The following is a 16,230-nucleotide window of genomic DNA, read 5'->3' on the forward strand; positions in this document are numbered from 1 at the left end:
CGTCATACGGCTCCTGGAGTCGCACACCAAGCATTTTAGAGCGGACAAAAAATTTAAAAAAAAAAATATAGACATTGCGATATTTGGGCAAGCTCAATATCACGATATAAATATATCATTTTAAGAAAAAATATCGATATATCAATATTTTGATATAATATCAACAACCCTAAAAGCTACTGAAAAAAGAAGTGACAGCTTGCACAGATTTATAAAAATATCCTAGTTTGCCTAAAATAGCTAGCTTAGTGTTGAAACTGAAGACTGGCACACACACCAAGTCAGTAGCTTTTAGGCGTTTTCGCACTTCGCTAACAATAAGACAAGTAAAGTACTTCGAAATGGCCGATGTGGCTGGACATAAGATCGAGACTCCCGTCGTCGAGGAGGCTCCAGCTGAGAATGCAACCGCCGCCAAGGAGAACGGAGCACCGGCCGCCGACAGCGGGGCACTCTCCGGTGCCGTCGATGGTGAAAAGGCGACCGTCGAGGCCGCTGACAAGGAGGAGTCCGCCGCCGATGGCCAGGAGGCCGAGAAGAGCAGCGATGCAGCTCCAGCTGCTGTTGAGGAAGGCACCGAGGAGGCCTCCGTCGGTGACTCAACCGATGCCCCCGCCGCAGAGTGGATCCATTGATAAATCTAGCGTAATAAAAGTCGATTTTTAGTTTTTGCCAATTTTTTTTTCATTTGTAATGTCATTTTATGTTGAATTCTGTTCTTCAAAATTGTGCAAAAGAAACACAAATTCATTTAGCACTAACAATTGCTTTGATGCTATATTTTCCCCAAGCCACATGGAAAAATGTAAGCGCCCACGGACGACATTAATAGTATAGATGTAAAGCATTCAATTAATGACTTAAAATATCTACAAATTCAAGTATGCTCCATTATCGTCGTGCGATGTTGAAAGAAGCTTTTCAGCATTTAATCTTTAACTCACCGTCAAAAGAACAAAATTGACAGTTGAAAATATACAACAAATTTTGGTCACCTATTGTAGGCAAAATTACAACTAAAGTCATCTAAAACGTCCTAACTTAAACCACAAAGCACTAAATATACCGATATTGAAAACGTGTGGTATTTGTTTTTAATGGGTATTTGTGGTGCATTGGCGAATCAAGGAAATAGTTTTTCGTTTTATACTTTTTAAAATCAATATTTATTAACAAATTTTCACCGAGGGGGGTTTGGTCTCCTATTCAAACTGTGGATCATCTAATGGTGGGGCGATTACAGTTTTCGAAAATATATTGCTGGGTCCTACCTTTATCTCATAGAAATAAGCAGATGCTTGATCAAAAGGTACAAAAAACTAAAACTTCGATATGTCGTTTTCATTCGAATACAAATTTAATATAGTGCCTAAATCCAAATTTGTTTTCGGTATTTGGAGCAAAAATTTAGTAAAACATATAACCCGATGTCTAGTCATTAAAGAAAATGAACTATAATTTCATTCAAAAGCATATGAGTTAAATATATATATATATATGGTAGAACAAATTTTAACTAAATTTGTTGGTGCTGTACGCAGAGATATGCGAGTAGAGTAGCTTTCTTATGCGGTTACTCCACGGCATTGTTGGGCTCATTCATACATTTAGCCTAGTACTCAGATCGCGAGAGTTTCACTAGTCAAAAATTCGAAGTCTCACTCGCAATGCATGTAGCATAGTCTTACTGTCAAGCAGCTGGGTTTTGTGACAATTGAATCAATTTAAAAAATACTAGACTGCTGGTGCACAAAGAAATTTAATTATAAGTAAATGAAATGTTCAAGGGATGTTTTATTTATGCAAATAAGTATTCCTTAGCTTCGTTCTCATCTTGCGGATTCCCTATGTGCCAACAGGGGAGTGAAAGCCGGATTGTTCCGCTAAGCCACCCGGAGCCGACTGTCAACAACCGTAGTTACTTCGATACCGATAATGGCTTTTTTCGATTGTTCGAGCTTTGAACTGTGCCTATCGCACATGCGATAGCCGCATATGGGAAACAAAAAAATTTTCATATTAATCGTATTTTTCCGAATTTTCATAAATAAATGGCCATATTTTCACAATACATATCTAGATCGATAGATATTTTCATTCTAAACAATTTAATAATAATAAATAATTAATATTTTTCGATTCGGCCCCAAGAAGCCGAGAAAATCTTAAAATAAAAATTGGCCCCATGCTCCAGATTCCACGGTTCCGACACCGCCGCTCAGTCGCTGACGCTAATTTGACGCACATCTGAAAAGCTTACTTTTTTAGTTGGAAAACCACAATCCCTTGCAACAGAAGCAAATTCGATTGGGGCCGAGCTTTACATTCTTATTGAGTGTTATTATATGAGCTTCCAAACCAATAGGTATGCTTCCAATAGTCATATTTTCTTGAGATAAATTAAGTCGTATTTCCTGATTTCGGATTGTATTCAAAATTCTATACTGACTAACTCTTTGACTAATACTTCTAATTGCATCGATAGTTGCATGTCGAGCAGCTATACGTGCACTTCGTCAAGCCAGAATTTTTCTCGCCTGCTCGACGACCCTGCGATCTCTAAAACTCCTAGCTGTAGCTCTCCTTACCTTGTAGCTCTCCTCTTTCTAATAATATCCTCAGTTGATCTAGCTTTTGTTCTTTCCAAGGTGTTTACTTGTTCGGTTCCAAGCGCCTTAACTGATGGGCGGCGGTATTTGGTGTAGAACTCTCACATTTATATTTCGTCGACTTTCTAAATGTCGTAGAGTGTCGGCTGCTTGGTCAACCCTACGAACAGTACGGTTCAAACGTCTTAACCTACGAGTCGCTGTATTCACGCCCTGCTCTGTATACCTGGCTAATAAGTTATAACTCTGCATTTCCTTTGTTCGGAATTTATTAATATATTTCTGAAGATTTGGTTCCTAGCCCAAAATTGCAAAAAAGCCATACATAAGTAACAGCTTTTCGGGTTAGTTTATGCTTCCAAAATACTGTACTGAATTCACTCTGCGGCGGGAGCATCTGTTGAGTCACCGATGGAGGCCTCCTCGGTGCCTTCCTCAACAGCAGCTGGAGCTGCATCGCTGCTCTTCTTCTTGGCCTCCTGGCCATCGGCGGCGGACTCCTCCTTGTCAGCGGCCTCGGCGGTTGCCTTTTCACCATCGACGGCACCGGAGAGTAATCGCCCACCATTAGATGATCCACTGTTGAAATCGCCCCCTCGGTGACATTTTGTTAATAAATATTGACTTTAAAAAGTATAAAACAAAAAACTAGTTCCTTGATTCGCCAATGCACCACAAATACCTATTAAAAACAAATACCACACGTTTTCAATATCGGTATATTTAGTGTTTTGTGGTTTAAATTAGGACGTTTAAGATAACTTTAGTTGTAATTTTGCCTACAATAGGTGACCAAAATTTGTTTTATATTTTCAACTGTCAATGTTGTTCTTTTGTCGGTGAGTGAAATATTAAATGCGGAAAAGTTTCTTTCAACATCGCACGACGTTAATGGAGCATATTTGAATTTGTAGATATTGTCTACTTTTAAGTCATTAATTGAATGCTTTACATCTATACTATTAATAGAATCATTAAGTTTTCAATAGTTTTAAAGTCCAGTCTTTTTGTAGAGCATCCTTTAATTTGTTCTTTAAAATATCTCCTAAGCCATCCGGCACGTCCTTTTCAGTATCCTGACAGTTGCCTAACAGAACCATATTTTGTTTCAGGGAATTAGATCCTTTTTCCAAATTTTCAATTATTGACGGCACGTTGTAAAAGTAGTTTACAATATTTAGGAGTTCCCTTTAAACCGTTAAGTCTTTTAGTTGCTCCTGCACATTTTGAATGGCCTGAGCATCGACGCGTTCTAGAGATCTGACAGCCTACAAGTAAAGTTTACTAAATAGTTAATGCCAATTAAAAAGAATAACCTACTCGACTGATTCCATCAATGTTCGTTGCATGAAAACATGCAGTCTCAGTCCAAGTTCCCCATCTCGTTATTATTGGCTCAGGCTGCATCAATTTAAAATGAGCGCAACGGTGGGGCGATTTTGGAAATATTTCTTTAACGTGCGATATATGTATATTTGTTGACTTTTGCAATCCGTGGGCAAAGCAAGTCACATGTATCATTTTGGGATAAAATGTCTTCAGGTTTTGTCCGGCCTTTATCATTAAGCAGCTGCGTCAGACACCAAAGCAGTACATTTTCTTCATTTAGGTCTGGCCATAAAGCTGGCTGATTCTGACGTAAATTTACATCTGACGTCCGTTTAAATAAGTTGCAGGACAGAAGAGGACCTTTCAACGCTAACTTGGGTAGCAGGAACAGCACGGACCGCTTTTGTCATTTCGTAGAGGTATGGGTACACAAATATATTCTCCCCCCAATAAGTGCTGAATTCAACATTTAAATCGACCGGCTTGGGAGAAGAATGTTCGATTTCACTATACGCATTTTTTATGTCGTCATCATAGGCGTCCGAGTTCTCTCCGATCTGCAATTCTTTAAATATACCTGATTGGCTTGAAGATGATGGCGCAGGTTCATCGTCTTGAATATGACGAAATTCAAATACCGAACTATAAAACAGAAATATTTATTTATTTCAGGTGCTATAAGCTTCTGAACCAAAAAGAATTATGTTGGTAAATCGCAAATATGCGAATACTTAGTATGGATATTGATGTGTGTCTGCATCAGAGACACCTAGCACACAGGGAAACCCCAACGAAATCCTTGAAAATTAAAGCTGGTGGTTAGGGAACAACTTTTTACCTTATTATTTGATAAGTCTTGGTTGCTCCAGGTGCAAAAAAACACAATACCAATTAAAATCCCCGCTAATTTGGAATTTCCCATCAAAGCGTAATACAAAATGGACGCCATCTTGCCATAGCGAGACAGCAAATGGCCATCTTCCGCAAATGAATAGCGTTCTCAACTAATTACCAATCAATCAAGCTTTAATGTCTACTAAGCGTGGGCTGAACTCGATTTGCATACGATAATATATTACTTGTGCATTATTCACCGCTAAAATTCCAGATTTAACAATTTTTGTTAGCAGTTTCACTTTTTTTCACATTTGCTTCGAGCCCTTTCGTTTTTTTGACGTTTCATGAATTCTGGCGCCCCTTTTGATCCTGTCCTGGTATTTTTTAGTGTCAGCGAAGGCGCTATCGAAATTGACAACATATCGATATACGGCTGTTATCGCCTTGGGATCGAGATAAATATTTAAATCTAGTTTTAAAATTTAAAACATTAAACTTTCTAGACATTAGTTTACAGCAAGAGAGACTTTATTAGAGAATTCATTAATATATCCAAGATGTTGTAGAATGACCTTCCACCATTTGGCCCATATGATTGTCAATGTAAAATTTTGCACATATAACATATTATTTGAGCAGTGGTCTGAAAATTACAACAGCAAAGAGAAAGAGAATGGGGCGTGGCACTGCGGTCAAGAACGGATTGCACCCACTATCAACTCATTAGCTGGGTGGGGTTGGAATCGCTTAAACCAACCTACGGTTAAAAACAAGTCACCGGTTCCTATGAAAAGATTTTCAAATGCTGGGATTTTTCAAATTTCCAGGTGCTGGAAAATCTTCCTCGTTTTATGTTAAGAAACTCAACGCTACTTTAACAAACGCTGCTTTGGTATCCTATTTTTCAGCTATATTTGTAGACTTCTCCAGTAATCGTCAACCTCTTGTTGCTTAACTACGATTTAAAATGTGTAAACTTTGTATTAACTACAAAATAAACACATACAAAAATTATATTTTAAAACTATAAATTGCTTTTTTGTTCATGTTTTCTCCTTTAATTTTTAATAGTTATGACTCGAAGAATTATAAATCACAGGTAATATTCAATCAACAAATATATCACATATCAATTCAATTTTGGAAGGATGGAAATCGAAACCAAACGAAACAATATAAGATCTCATTCATATTGCAATTGTTGAGTCGATTGTTGGCATTGATTGATTTTGTTGTTGGTTGTTGATTTTCTTTGGTGTACGATTTGCTGCTGCTGTTGTTGAAGTTCTTATTATTACTATGGTTCGTGCAGTTTTTGCATTGTATTTTCTTAACGCATTCTAATGCGTTTGCTTGGTGGTCCAATTGTTGGAATTTGTGTCGTGGCCAGCGCATGAAATGCCTCCGCTACCAAATGTAAGTGACTATCGATCATATTTCGCCATCCGGAGGTTTCCACCACATCGCTGGCATGGGAACTTATGAATTCAAGCGTTTGTGCCTTCAATTGATCCGCACTGTAGAGATCTGCTAGTATAAGACTATCGGCTGCCTTTTCCACCGAGAGATTGGCGCACAGCTCCTTCTTGCACATCACTTTCAGCTTTTCGAGTGCAAACTCATCGGCTGCGGCTAGGAGTTCATCAGCCATGTTTCCCACATTGGGCGCTTTGCCCGTGTATATGAAACGCAGCGTTTCCTTTAGGACCTCTGGATCCTCTACGTCGGTTATGACCAAACGTTTCATCTTACGCCCCTCCATCCCATTATGAAACATGGCCGCAAAGACTACACTGCAAGCTGCCAGGATGGCCTTGTGCGCCTTGAGCTCTTGACCGCCCACGCAGATTGTGAAATCGCTGAACATAGGGTTGTCAAGGAGATTCCCCATGTGCTCGGACAGCTTGCACGGTGGCTCAGGTGGATCAGGTCCGGGCGAGGGTGCCGTGTATCCTCGCCACCCTCGCCCGGACCTGATCCACCTGAGCCACCGTGCAAGCTGTCCGAGGATATGGGGAATCTCCTTGACAACCCTATGTTCAGCGATTTCACAATCTGCGTGGGCGGTCAAGAGCTCAAGGCGCACAAGGCCATCCTGGCAGCTTGCAGTGTAGTCTTTGCGGCCATGTTTCATAATGGGATGGAGGGGCGTAAGATGAAACGTTTGGTCATAACCGACGTAGAGGATCCAGAGGTCCTAAAGGAAACGCTGCGTTTCATATACACGGGCAAAGCGCCCAATGTGGGAAACATGGCTGATGAACTCCTAGCCGCAGCCGATGAGTTTGCACTCGAAAAGCTGAAAGTGATGTGCAAGAAGGAGCTGTGCGCCAATCTCTCGGTGGAAAAGGCAGCCGATAGTCTTATACTAGCAGATCTCTACAGTGCGGATCAATTGAAGGCACAAACGCTTGAATTCATAAGTTCCCATGCCAGCGATGTGGTGGAAACCTCCGGATGGCGAAATATGATCGATAGTCACTTACATTTGGTAGCGGAGGCATTTCATGCGCTGGCCACGACACAAATTCCAACAATTGGACCACCAAGCAAACGCATTAGAATGCGTTAAGAAAATACAATGCAAAAACTGCACGAACCATAGTAATAATAAGAACTTCAACAACAGCAGCAGCAAATCGTACACCAAAGAAAATCAACAACCAACAACAAAATCAATCAATGCCAACAATCGACTCAACAATTGCAATATGAATGATATCTTATATTGTTTCGTTTGGTTTCGATTTCCATCCTTCCAAAATTGAATTGATATGTGATATATTTGTTGATTGAATATTACCTGTGATTTATAATTCTTCGAGTCATAACTATTAAAAATTAAAGGAGAAAACATGAACAAAAAAGCAATTTATAGTTTTAAAATATAATTTTTGTATGTGTTTATTTTGTAGTTAATACAAAGTTTACACATTTTAAATCTTAGTTAAGCAACAAGAGGTTGACGATTACTGGAGAAGTCTACAAATATAGCTGAAAAATAGGATACCAAAGCAGCGTTTGTTAAAGTAGCGTTGAGTTTCTTAACATAAAACGAGGAAGATTTTCCAGCACCTGGAAATTTGAAAAATCCCAGCATTTGAAAATCTTTTCATAGGAACCGGTGACTTGTTTTTAACCGTAGGTTGGTTTAAGCGATTCCAACCCCACCCAGCTAATGAGTTGATAGTGGGTGCAATCCGTTCTTGACCGCAGTGCCACGCCCCATTCTCTTTCTCTTTGCTGTTGTAATTTTCAGACCACTGCTCAAATAATATGTTATATGTGCAAAATTTTACATTGACAATCATATGGGCCAAATGGTGGAAGGTCATTCTACAACATCTTGGATATATTAATGAATTCTCTAATAAAGTCTCTCTTGCTGTAAACTAATGTCTAGAAAGTTTAATGTTTTAAATTTTAAAACTAGATTTAAATATTTATCTCGATCCCAAGGCGATAACAGCCGTATATCGATATGTTGTCAATTTCGATAGCGCCTTCGCTGACACTAAAAAATACCAGGACAGGATCAAAAGGGGCGCCAGAATTCATGAAACGTCAAAAAAACGAAAGGCCTCGAAGCAAATGTGAAAAAAAGTGAAACTGCTAACAAAAATTGTTAAATCTGGAATTTTAGCGGTGAATAATGCACAAGTAATATATTATCGTATGCAAATCGAGTTCAGCCCACGCTTAGTAGACATTAAAGCTTGATTGATTGGTAATTAGTTGAGAACGCTATTCATTTGCGGAAGATGGCCATTTGCTGTCTCGCTATGGCAAGATGGCGTCCATTTTGTATTACGCTTTGATGGGAAATTCCAAATTAGCGGGGATTTTAATTGGTATTGTGTTTTTTTGCACCTGGAGCAACCAAGACTTATCAAATAATAAGGTAAAAAGTTGTTCCCTAACCACCAGCTTTAATTTTCAAGGATTTCGTTGGGGTTTCCCTGTGTGCTAGGTGTCTCTGATGCAGACACACATCAATATCCATACTAAGTATTCGCATATTTGCGATTTACCAACATAATTCTTTTTGGTTCAGAAGCTTATAGCACCTGAAATAAATAAATATTTCTGTTTTATAGTTCGGTATTTGAATTTCGTCATATTCAAGACGATGAACCTGCGCCATCATCTTCAAGCCAATCAGGTATATTTAAAGAATTGCAGATCGGAGAGAACTCGGACGCCTATGATGACGACATAAAAAATGCGTATAGTGAAATCGAACATTCTTCTCCCAAGCCGGTCGATTTAAATGTTGAATTCAGCACTTATTGGGGGGAGAATATATTTGTGTACCCATACCTCTACGAAATGACAAAAGCGGTCCGTGCTGTTCCTGCTACCCAAGTTAGCGTTGAAAGGTCCTCTTCTGTCCTGCAACTTATTCAAACGGACGTCAGATGTAAATTTACGTCAGAATCAGCCAGCTTTATGGCCAGACCTAAATGAAGAAAATGTACTGCTTTGGTGTCTGACGCAGCTGCTTTTATGATAAAGGCCGGACAAAACCTGAAGACATTTTATCCCAAAATGATACATGTGACTTGCTTTGCCCACGGATTGCAAAAGTCAACAAATATACATATATCGCACGTTAAAGAAATATTTCCAAAATCGCCCCACCGTTGCGCTCATTTTAAATTGATGCAGCCTGAGCCAATAATAACGAGATGGGGAACTTGGACTGAGACTGCATGTTTTCATGCAACGAACATTGATGGAATCAGTCGAGTAGGTTATTCTTTTTAATTGGCATTAACTATTTAGTAAACTTTACTTGTAGGCTGTCAGATCTCTAGAACGCGTCGATGCTCAGGCCATTCAAAATGTGCAGGAGCAACTAAAAGACTTAACGGTTTAAAGGGAACTCCTAAATATTGTAAACTACTTTTACAACGTGCCGTCAATAATTGAAAATTTGGAAAAAGGATCTAATTCCCTGAAACAAAATATGGTTCTGTTAGGCAACTGTCAGGATACTGAAAAGGACGTGCCGGATGGCTTAGGAGATATTTTAAAGAACAAATTAAAGGATGCTCTACAAAAAGACTGGACTTTAAAACTATTGAAAACTTAATGATTCTATTAATAGTATAGATGTAAAGCATTCAATTAATGACTTAAAAGTAGACAATATCTACAAATTCAAATATGCTCCATTAACGTCGTGCGATGTTGAAAGAAGCTTTTCAGCATTTAATCTTTTACTCACCGTCAAAAGAACAAAATTGACAGTTGAAAATATACAACAAATTTTGGTCACCTATTGTAGGCAAAATTACAACTAAAGTCATCTTAAACGTCCTAACTTAAACCATAAAACACTAAATATACCGATATTGAAAACGTGTGGTATTTGTGGTGCATTGGAGAATCAAGGAACTAGTTTTTTGTTTTATACTTTTTAATGTCAATATTTATAAACAAATTTTCACCGAGGGGGCTTGGTCTCCTATTTCAACTGTGGATCATCTAATGGTGGGGCGATTACTCTCCGGTGCCGTCGATGGTGAAAAGGCGACCGCCGAGGCCGCTGACAAGGAGGAGTCCGCCGCCGATGGCCAGGAGGCCAAGAAGAAGAGCAGCGATGCAGCTCCAGCTGCTGTTGAGGAAGGCACCGAGGAGGCCTCCATCGGTGACTCAACAGATGAATCCGCCGCAGAGTGGATTCAGTACAGTGTTTTGGAAGCATAAACTAACCCGAAAAGCTGTTACTTATGTATGGCTTTTTTGCAATTTTGGGCTAGGAACCAAATCTGCAGAAATATATTAATAAATTCCGAACAAAGGAAATGCAGAGTTATAACTTATTAGCCAGGTATACAGAGCAGGGCGTGAATACAGCGACTCGTAGGTTAAGACGTTTGAACCGTACTGTTCGTAGGGTTGACCAAGCAGCCGACACTCTACGACATTTAGAAAGTCGACGAAATATAAATGTGAGAGTTCTACACCAAATACCGCCGCCCATCAGTTAAGGCGCTTGGAACCGAACAAGTAAACACCTTGGAAAGAACAAAAGCTAGATCAACTGAGGATATTATTAGAAAGAGGAGAGCTACAAGGTAAGGAGAGCTACAGCTAGGAGTTTTAGAGATCGCAGGGTCGTCGAGCAGGCGAGAAAAATTCTGGCTTGACGAAGTGCACGTATAGCTGCTCGACATGCAACTATCGATGCAATTAGAAGTATTAGTCAAAGAGTTAGTCAGTATAGAATTTTGAATACAATCCGAAATCAGGAAATACGACTTAATTTATTTTAAGAAAATATGACTATTGGAAGCATACCTATTGGTTTGGAAGCTCATATAATAACACTCAATAAGAATGTAAAGCTCGGCCCCAATCGAATTTGCTTCTGTTGCAAGGGATTGTGGTTTTCCAACTAAAAAAGTAAGCTTTTCAGATGTGCGTCAAATTAGCGTCAGCGACTGAGCGGCGGTGTCGGAACCGTGGAATCTGGAGCATGGAGCCAATTTTTATTTTAAGATTTTCTCGGCTTCTTGGGGCCGAATCGAAAAATATTAATTATTTATTATTATTAAATTGTTTAGAATGAAAATATCTATCGATCTAGATATGTATTGTGAAAATATGGCCATTTATTTATGAAAATTCGGAAAAATACGATTAATATGAAGATTTTTTTGTTTCCCATATCGCATGTGCGATAGGCACAGTTCAAAGCTCGAACAATCGAAAAAAGCCATTATCGGTATCGAAGTAACTACGGTTGTTGACAGTCGGCTCCGGGTGGCAGAGCGGAACAATCCGGCTTTTACTCCCCTGTTGGCACATAGGGAATCGCAAGACGAGAACGAAGCTAAGAAATACTAATTTGCATAAATAAAACATCCCTTGAACATTTCATTTATTTATAATTAAATTTCTTTGTGCACCAGCAGTCTAGTATTTTTTAAATTGATTCAATTGTCACAAAACCCAGCTGCTTGACAGTAAGACTATGCTACATGCATTGCGAGTGAGACTTCGAATTTTTGACTAGTGAAACTCTCGCGATCTGAGTACTAGGCTAAATGTATGAATGAGCCCAACAATGCCGTGGAGTAACCGCATAAGAAAGCTACTCTACTCGCATATCTCTGCGTACAGCACCAACAAATTTAGTTAAAATTTGTTCTACCATATATATATATATATTTAACTCATTTGCTTTTGAATGAAATTATAGTTCATTTTCTTTAATGACTAGACATCGGGTTATATGTTTTACTAAATTTTTGCTCCAAATACCGAAAACAAATTTGGATTTAGGCACTATATTAAATTTGTATTCGAATGAAAACGACATATCGAAGTTTGAGTTTTTTGTACCTTTTGATCAAGCATCTGCTTATTTCTATGAGATAAAGGTAGGACCCAGCAATATATTTTCGAAAACTGTAATCGCCCCACCATTAGATGATCCACAGTTTGAATAGGAGACCAAACCCCCCTCGGTGAAAATTTGTTAATCAATATTGACTTTAAAAAGTATAAAACAAAAAACTATTTCCTTGCTCTGCTGGATGCGTGCGGGATCGGGGCGACTCTAGATTCCAAAAGCAAAAGATCTTATTTTTATTCTCCCTTTGAAATTTACTAGGCTACGAAAGGCACACTAAAATCGTCTTACTTTTTGCACAAATCTTATTTAACTAAAGCCAAATAATAAGCAAACACACAAATAAACCCAATACAGGGACTAATTTGGGTTTAAAAGCCATAAATAAAATGACCATATTCATTTTTATACGAACATTTAAAACAAAATCATTCAAAATATAAGCAAAATGATTTTTGAAAATTTGTATTTTTTAATAAAACTCATGCCGACCAGTGTAGATTCCTTACGGCCAAGGTCGCGATCGTACATTCGTACGCATTTGTGCAAAAAAAAAATAATATGAACGTTTGCTTAATGTTTTTTTTGCTATTTGATAGCATTTTTTAAGCTCTTTGCTTAGTGTTTGCTAAGTGTTTGCTTAGTGTTTGCTTAGTTTGCATTTACACTAAGCAAAGAGCTAAAAAAAATGCTATCAAATAGCAAAAAAAACATTAAGCAAACGTTTATATTATTTTTTTAATATTGCACAAACACAAAGACAAACACAAAAACAAAACCACGAATACAAAATGAAAGTACACTTTGTACTTACCTTCGTTTAAATTGTTGTTGCTCTCCATTATATTTGTTTGCACTAAAAAATTAACACGACCAATTCTATATCTTAAGTGTTTGAAACAAAATTTACCGCAATAACCGTGTTATGTTTTATATAATCGTCTTGCTCTAAATTGTATGCTGTTGGCCCGTTCCTCTAATCAAAAGCTTTTATCAATATTTTTTTATTACTTTACAAGTAAAGACTTTACTTTACTGCAAAGTAAATTTCATAATATAACATAAAATTAAAAAAAAACCCCTGTAAAGAAAATTTCATAAAATTATAAAAAATCACTGTTGACGGCAGTACACATAGTGGCGAAGCGCGCAAGAGAGCGTGCGAAGACAACTACTATGTACATATATAAGCCGCAGAATTGAAAATCTGCCATTATGGTCCGATCATAACGAGTGATACTTTAATCGAAAGGTATCGCAAAAACTAAGAAGATTGCATACCAAGACTTTCGAAATATAGATTTGTTTGGGAGAAAAAGCGGTGAAAGTGTAAAAGTAAAAATTTAGAAAATTGGATCTGCTGGATACGGTGGGGATAAAAGCCCCCGGCTGTTTAGCTAGTTTTATTCTTACTGAGAATATGCGTCGAATGACACCTCATTTGTTGAGATCCGATGTCCCGTTCAAAAGTAATTCAAAAAACAAGATTTTCTTCCCAAAATGAAAATGTTTGTCCCTTTGTTTGTGGGTTTGTAGGCATCCCATCCTAGTTTTAGGGTTTTGGAAACCCTATGGGTGTATAAAGTAGCTTAAAGTAGAAAACGTTTGTTCTACGACTTTTGGAAAAAAACGCTAGTCTGGCGGAAAATCAAAAAAAAAAAAGCCAGATTTAAAATGCTTATAGTATCTAAACACCCAATGCTACAGAAACGTGCTATATATCTCTGAAAAGATAATTTAATTTGCTAAATACACTTCATATAGTAAAATTGTCTGAGTATAATAGATTTAGAGTTATGAAAAAAAGTTATTTTTTAAAACCACTTTTTGACTATTTTCTCAAAATTGAGTCGAACGATTTAATTTTAAATTTCAAATCATACAGCCCTTGAGATTCCTCAACTTTTGATATATAACACTTTTTGCCCTAAACATTACCGTTTGGAAGATATTAAGCGATAAGAAGTGCAACTCGTTTCAGCTCCGTACACGAAATATTTCATACTTATTGGAATAAACAAGAAAAAAACAATTTGATGACCAAATTCCTTATTAGATTTTTCAAACGGAAAATCTGTTATGGTTTTAGGGTCCTTTACTTGCCTGAAGCTATTCGAAATAGGAAAATTGATCTATTTGTTCTACCAATGTAGAAACGAAATGTAAGAAACGATAGATTTCTCTTAGAATCTGAAACTATACAGCCCTTGAGATTCCAAACTTGTGCTATTTAAATAGGTAATTGAAGCGATAAAACTGGTTGTGCCTAATTTAAGGTGGCGTTCAGCTAAGACTAGGGGTCGAATCAGTGAGTTTGGTTTTTCAATAGCGAAGCCATATGGCGACGACTCCTAGTCATGGTATTGGGGTACTTAAGCTCTAGAGCAAAAAAAAAACTTCTGATATCAAACAAAAACACCTCTTAACGAGGTAAAAAGTAGTGGCAAACGCGCTTTTAACAAAAATTTCTGATATCAACAATTGTGACGAAAAAGGATATAACATTCGATAAAATAAATAAACTATATTAAATTTATGTATTCGGCACGCTACAACAGAAAATTTAGAAAAGTAAATATTTTAATTTTTTTAAATATCGTATCGATGACATTTTTTATCATAAAAAATTATAACACCATTTAAAATATCACAAAAAAATATCGATATATTTGATATTTTTTTTATTAGTTAATTTTTTTGCAATTCAAAAAAACAATAAGTTTTTATAACAAATAATACTTTATATATATTCCAATGTAATAATACATCATTAAATTCTCAAATTGCAGTTCATAGATATTCTCAAATTAATAATTATAATACTTCATTAAGTTCTTAATATAATAATAATAATACAGATAATTGTTCATTGTTCATACATATTCTCAACTTAATAATAATACAGATAATAATTCATATATTCCAGATATAATAGAAATTATAGTAATACTTATATAATGATTCTGATATATGTTGAAATTTTATTTCCAATGTGACGACTCAACGACTTGAGGAATACTCTGTATGATGTGGGCATCCGTCATACGGCTCCTGGAGTCGCACACCAAGCATTTTAGAGCGGACAAAAAATTTAAAAAAAAAAATATAGACATTGCGATATTTGGGCAAGCTCAATATCACGATATAAATATATCATTTTAAGAAAAAATATCGATATATCAATATTTTGATATAATATCAACAACCCTAAAAGCTACTGAAAAAAGAAGTGACAGCTTGCACAGATTTATAAAAATATCCTAGTTTGCCTAAAATAGCTAGCTTAGTGTTGAAACTGAAGACTGGCACACACACCAAGTCAGTAGCTTTTAGGCGTTTTCGCACTTCGCTAACAATAAGACAAGTAAAGTACTTCGAAATGGCCGATGTGGCTGGACATAAGATCGAGACTCCCGTCGTCGAGGAGGCTCCAGCTGAGAATGCAACCGCCGCCAAGGAGAACGGAGCACCGGCCGCCGACAGCGGGGCACTCTCCGGTGCCGTCGATGGTGAAAAGGCGACCGTCGAGGCCGCTGACAAGGAGGAGTCCGCCGCCGATGGCCAGGAGGCCGAGAAGAGCAGCGATGCAGCTCCAGCTGCTGTTGAGGAAGGCACCGAGGAGGCCTCCGTCGGTGACTCAACCGATGCCCCCGCCGCAGAGTGGATCCATTGATAAATCTAGCGTAATAAAAGTCGATTTTTAGTTTTTGCCAATTTTTTTCATTTGTAATGTCATTTTATGTTGAATTCTGTTCTTCAAAATTGTGCAAAAGAAACACAAATTCATTTAGCACTAACAATTGCTTTGATGCTATATTTTCCCCAAGCCACATGGAAAAATGTAAGCGCCCACGGACGACATTAATAGTATAGATGTAAAGCATTCAATTAATGACTTAAAATATCTACAAATTCAAGTATGCTCCATTATCGTCGTGCGATGTTGAAAGAAGCTTTTCAGCATTTAATCTTTAACTCACCGTCAAAAGAACAAAATTGACAGTTGAAAATATACAACAAATTTTGGTCACCTATTGTAGGCAAAATTACAACTAAAGTCATCTAAAACGTCCTAACTTAAACCACAATATA

The 16,230-nt window shown here is 37.5% G+C and overlaps 4 protein-coding genes across 4 annotated transcripts; 3 read left to right on the plus strand and 1 right to left on the minus strand.

Annotated features, from left to right (window-relative positions):
* Nucleotides 1–341: 341 nt before the first annotated feature.
* Nucleotides 342–635, plus strand: LOC119546104 (brain acid soluble protein 1-like). Its single transcript, XM_037852189.1, has one exon. It carries the CDS (start codon nucleotides 342–344, stop codon nucleotides 633–635), a length of 294 nt encoding a protein of 97 aa, XP_037708117.1.
* Nucleotides 636–5,832: 5,197 nt separating this feature from the next.
* On the minus strand, nucleotides 5,833–6,720 carry LOC119546106 (protein roadkill-like; the record flags this gene model as incomplete). The annotated part of the gene is made up of 1 exon (XM_037852192.1): nucleotides 5,833–6,720. A coding segment is annotated over one exon (615 nt), but the record flags the coding sequence as incomplete, so codon positions are not given.
* Nucleotides 6,721–6,723: 3 nt separating this feature from the next.
* Nucleotides 6,724–7,474, plus strand: LOC119546110 (protein roadkill-like; the record flags this gene model as incomplete). The annotated part of the gene is made up of 1 exon (XM_037852196.1): nucleotides 6,724–7,474. A coding segment is annotated over one exon (624 nt), but the record flags the coding sequence as incomplete, so codon positions are not given.
* Nucleotides 7,475–15,517: 8,043 nt separating this feature from the next.
* On the plus strand, nucleotides 15,518–15,811 carry LOC119546112 (brain acid soluble protein 1-like). Its single transcript, XM_037852201.1, has one exon. It carries the CDS (start codon nucleotides 15,518–15,520, stop codon nucleotides 15,809–15,811), a length of 294 nt encoding a protein of 97 aa, XP_037708129.1.
* Nucleotides 15,812–16,230: the final 419 nt, after the last annotated feature.

Source organism: Drosophila subpulchrella, chromosome 2L, assembly GCF_014743375.2.
Source record: "Drosophila subpulchrella strain 33 F10 #4 breed RU33 chromosome 2L, RU_Dsub_v1.1 Primary Assembly, whole genome shotgun sequence".
In the NCBI taxonomy this organism is placed as follows: Eukaryota; Metazoa; Arthropoda; class Insecta; order Diptera; family Drosophilidae; genus Drosophila; species Drosophila subpulchrella.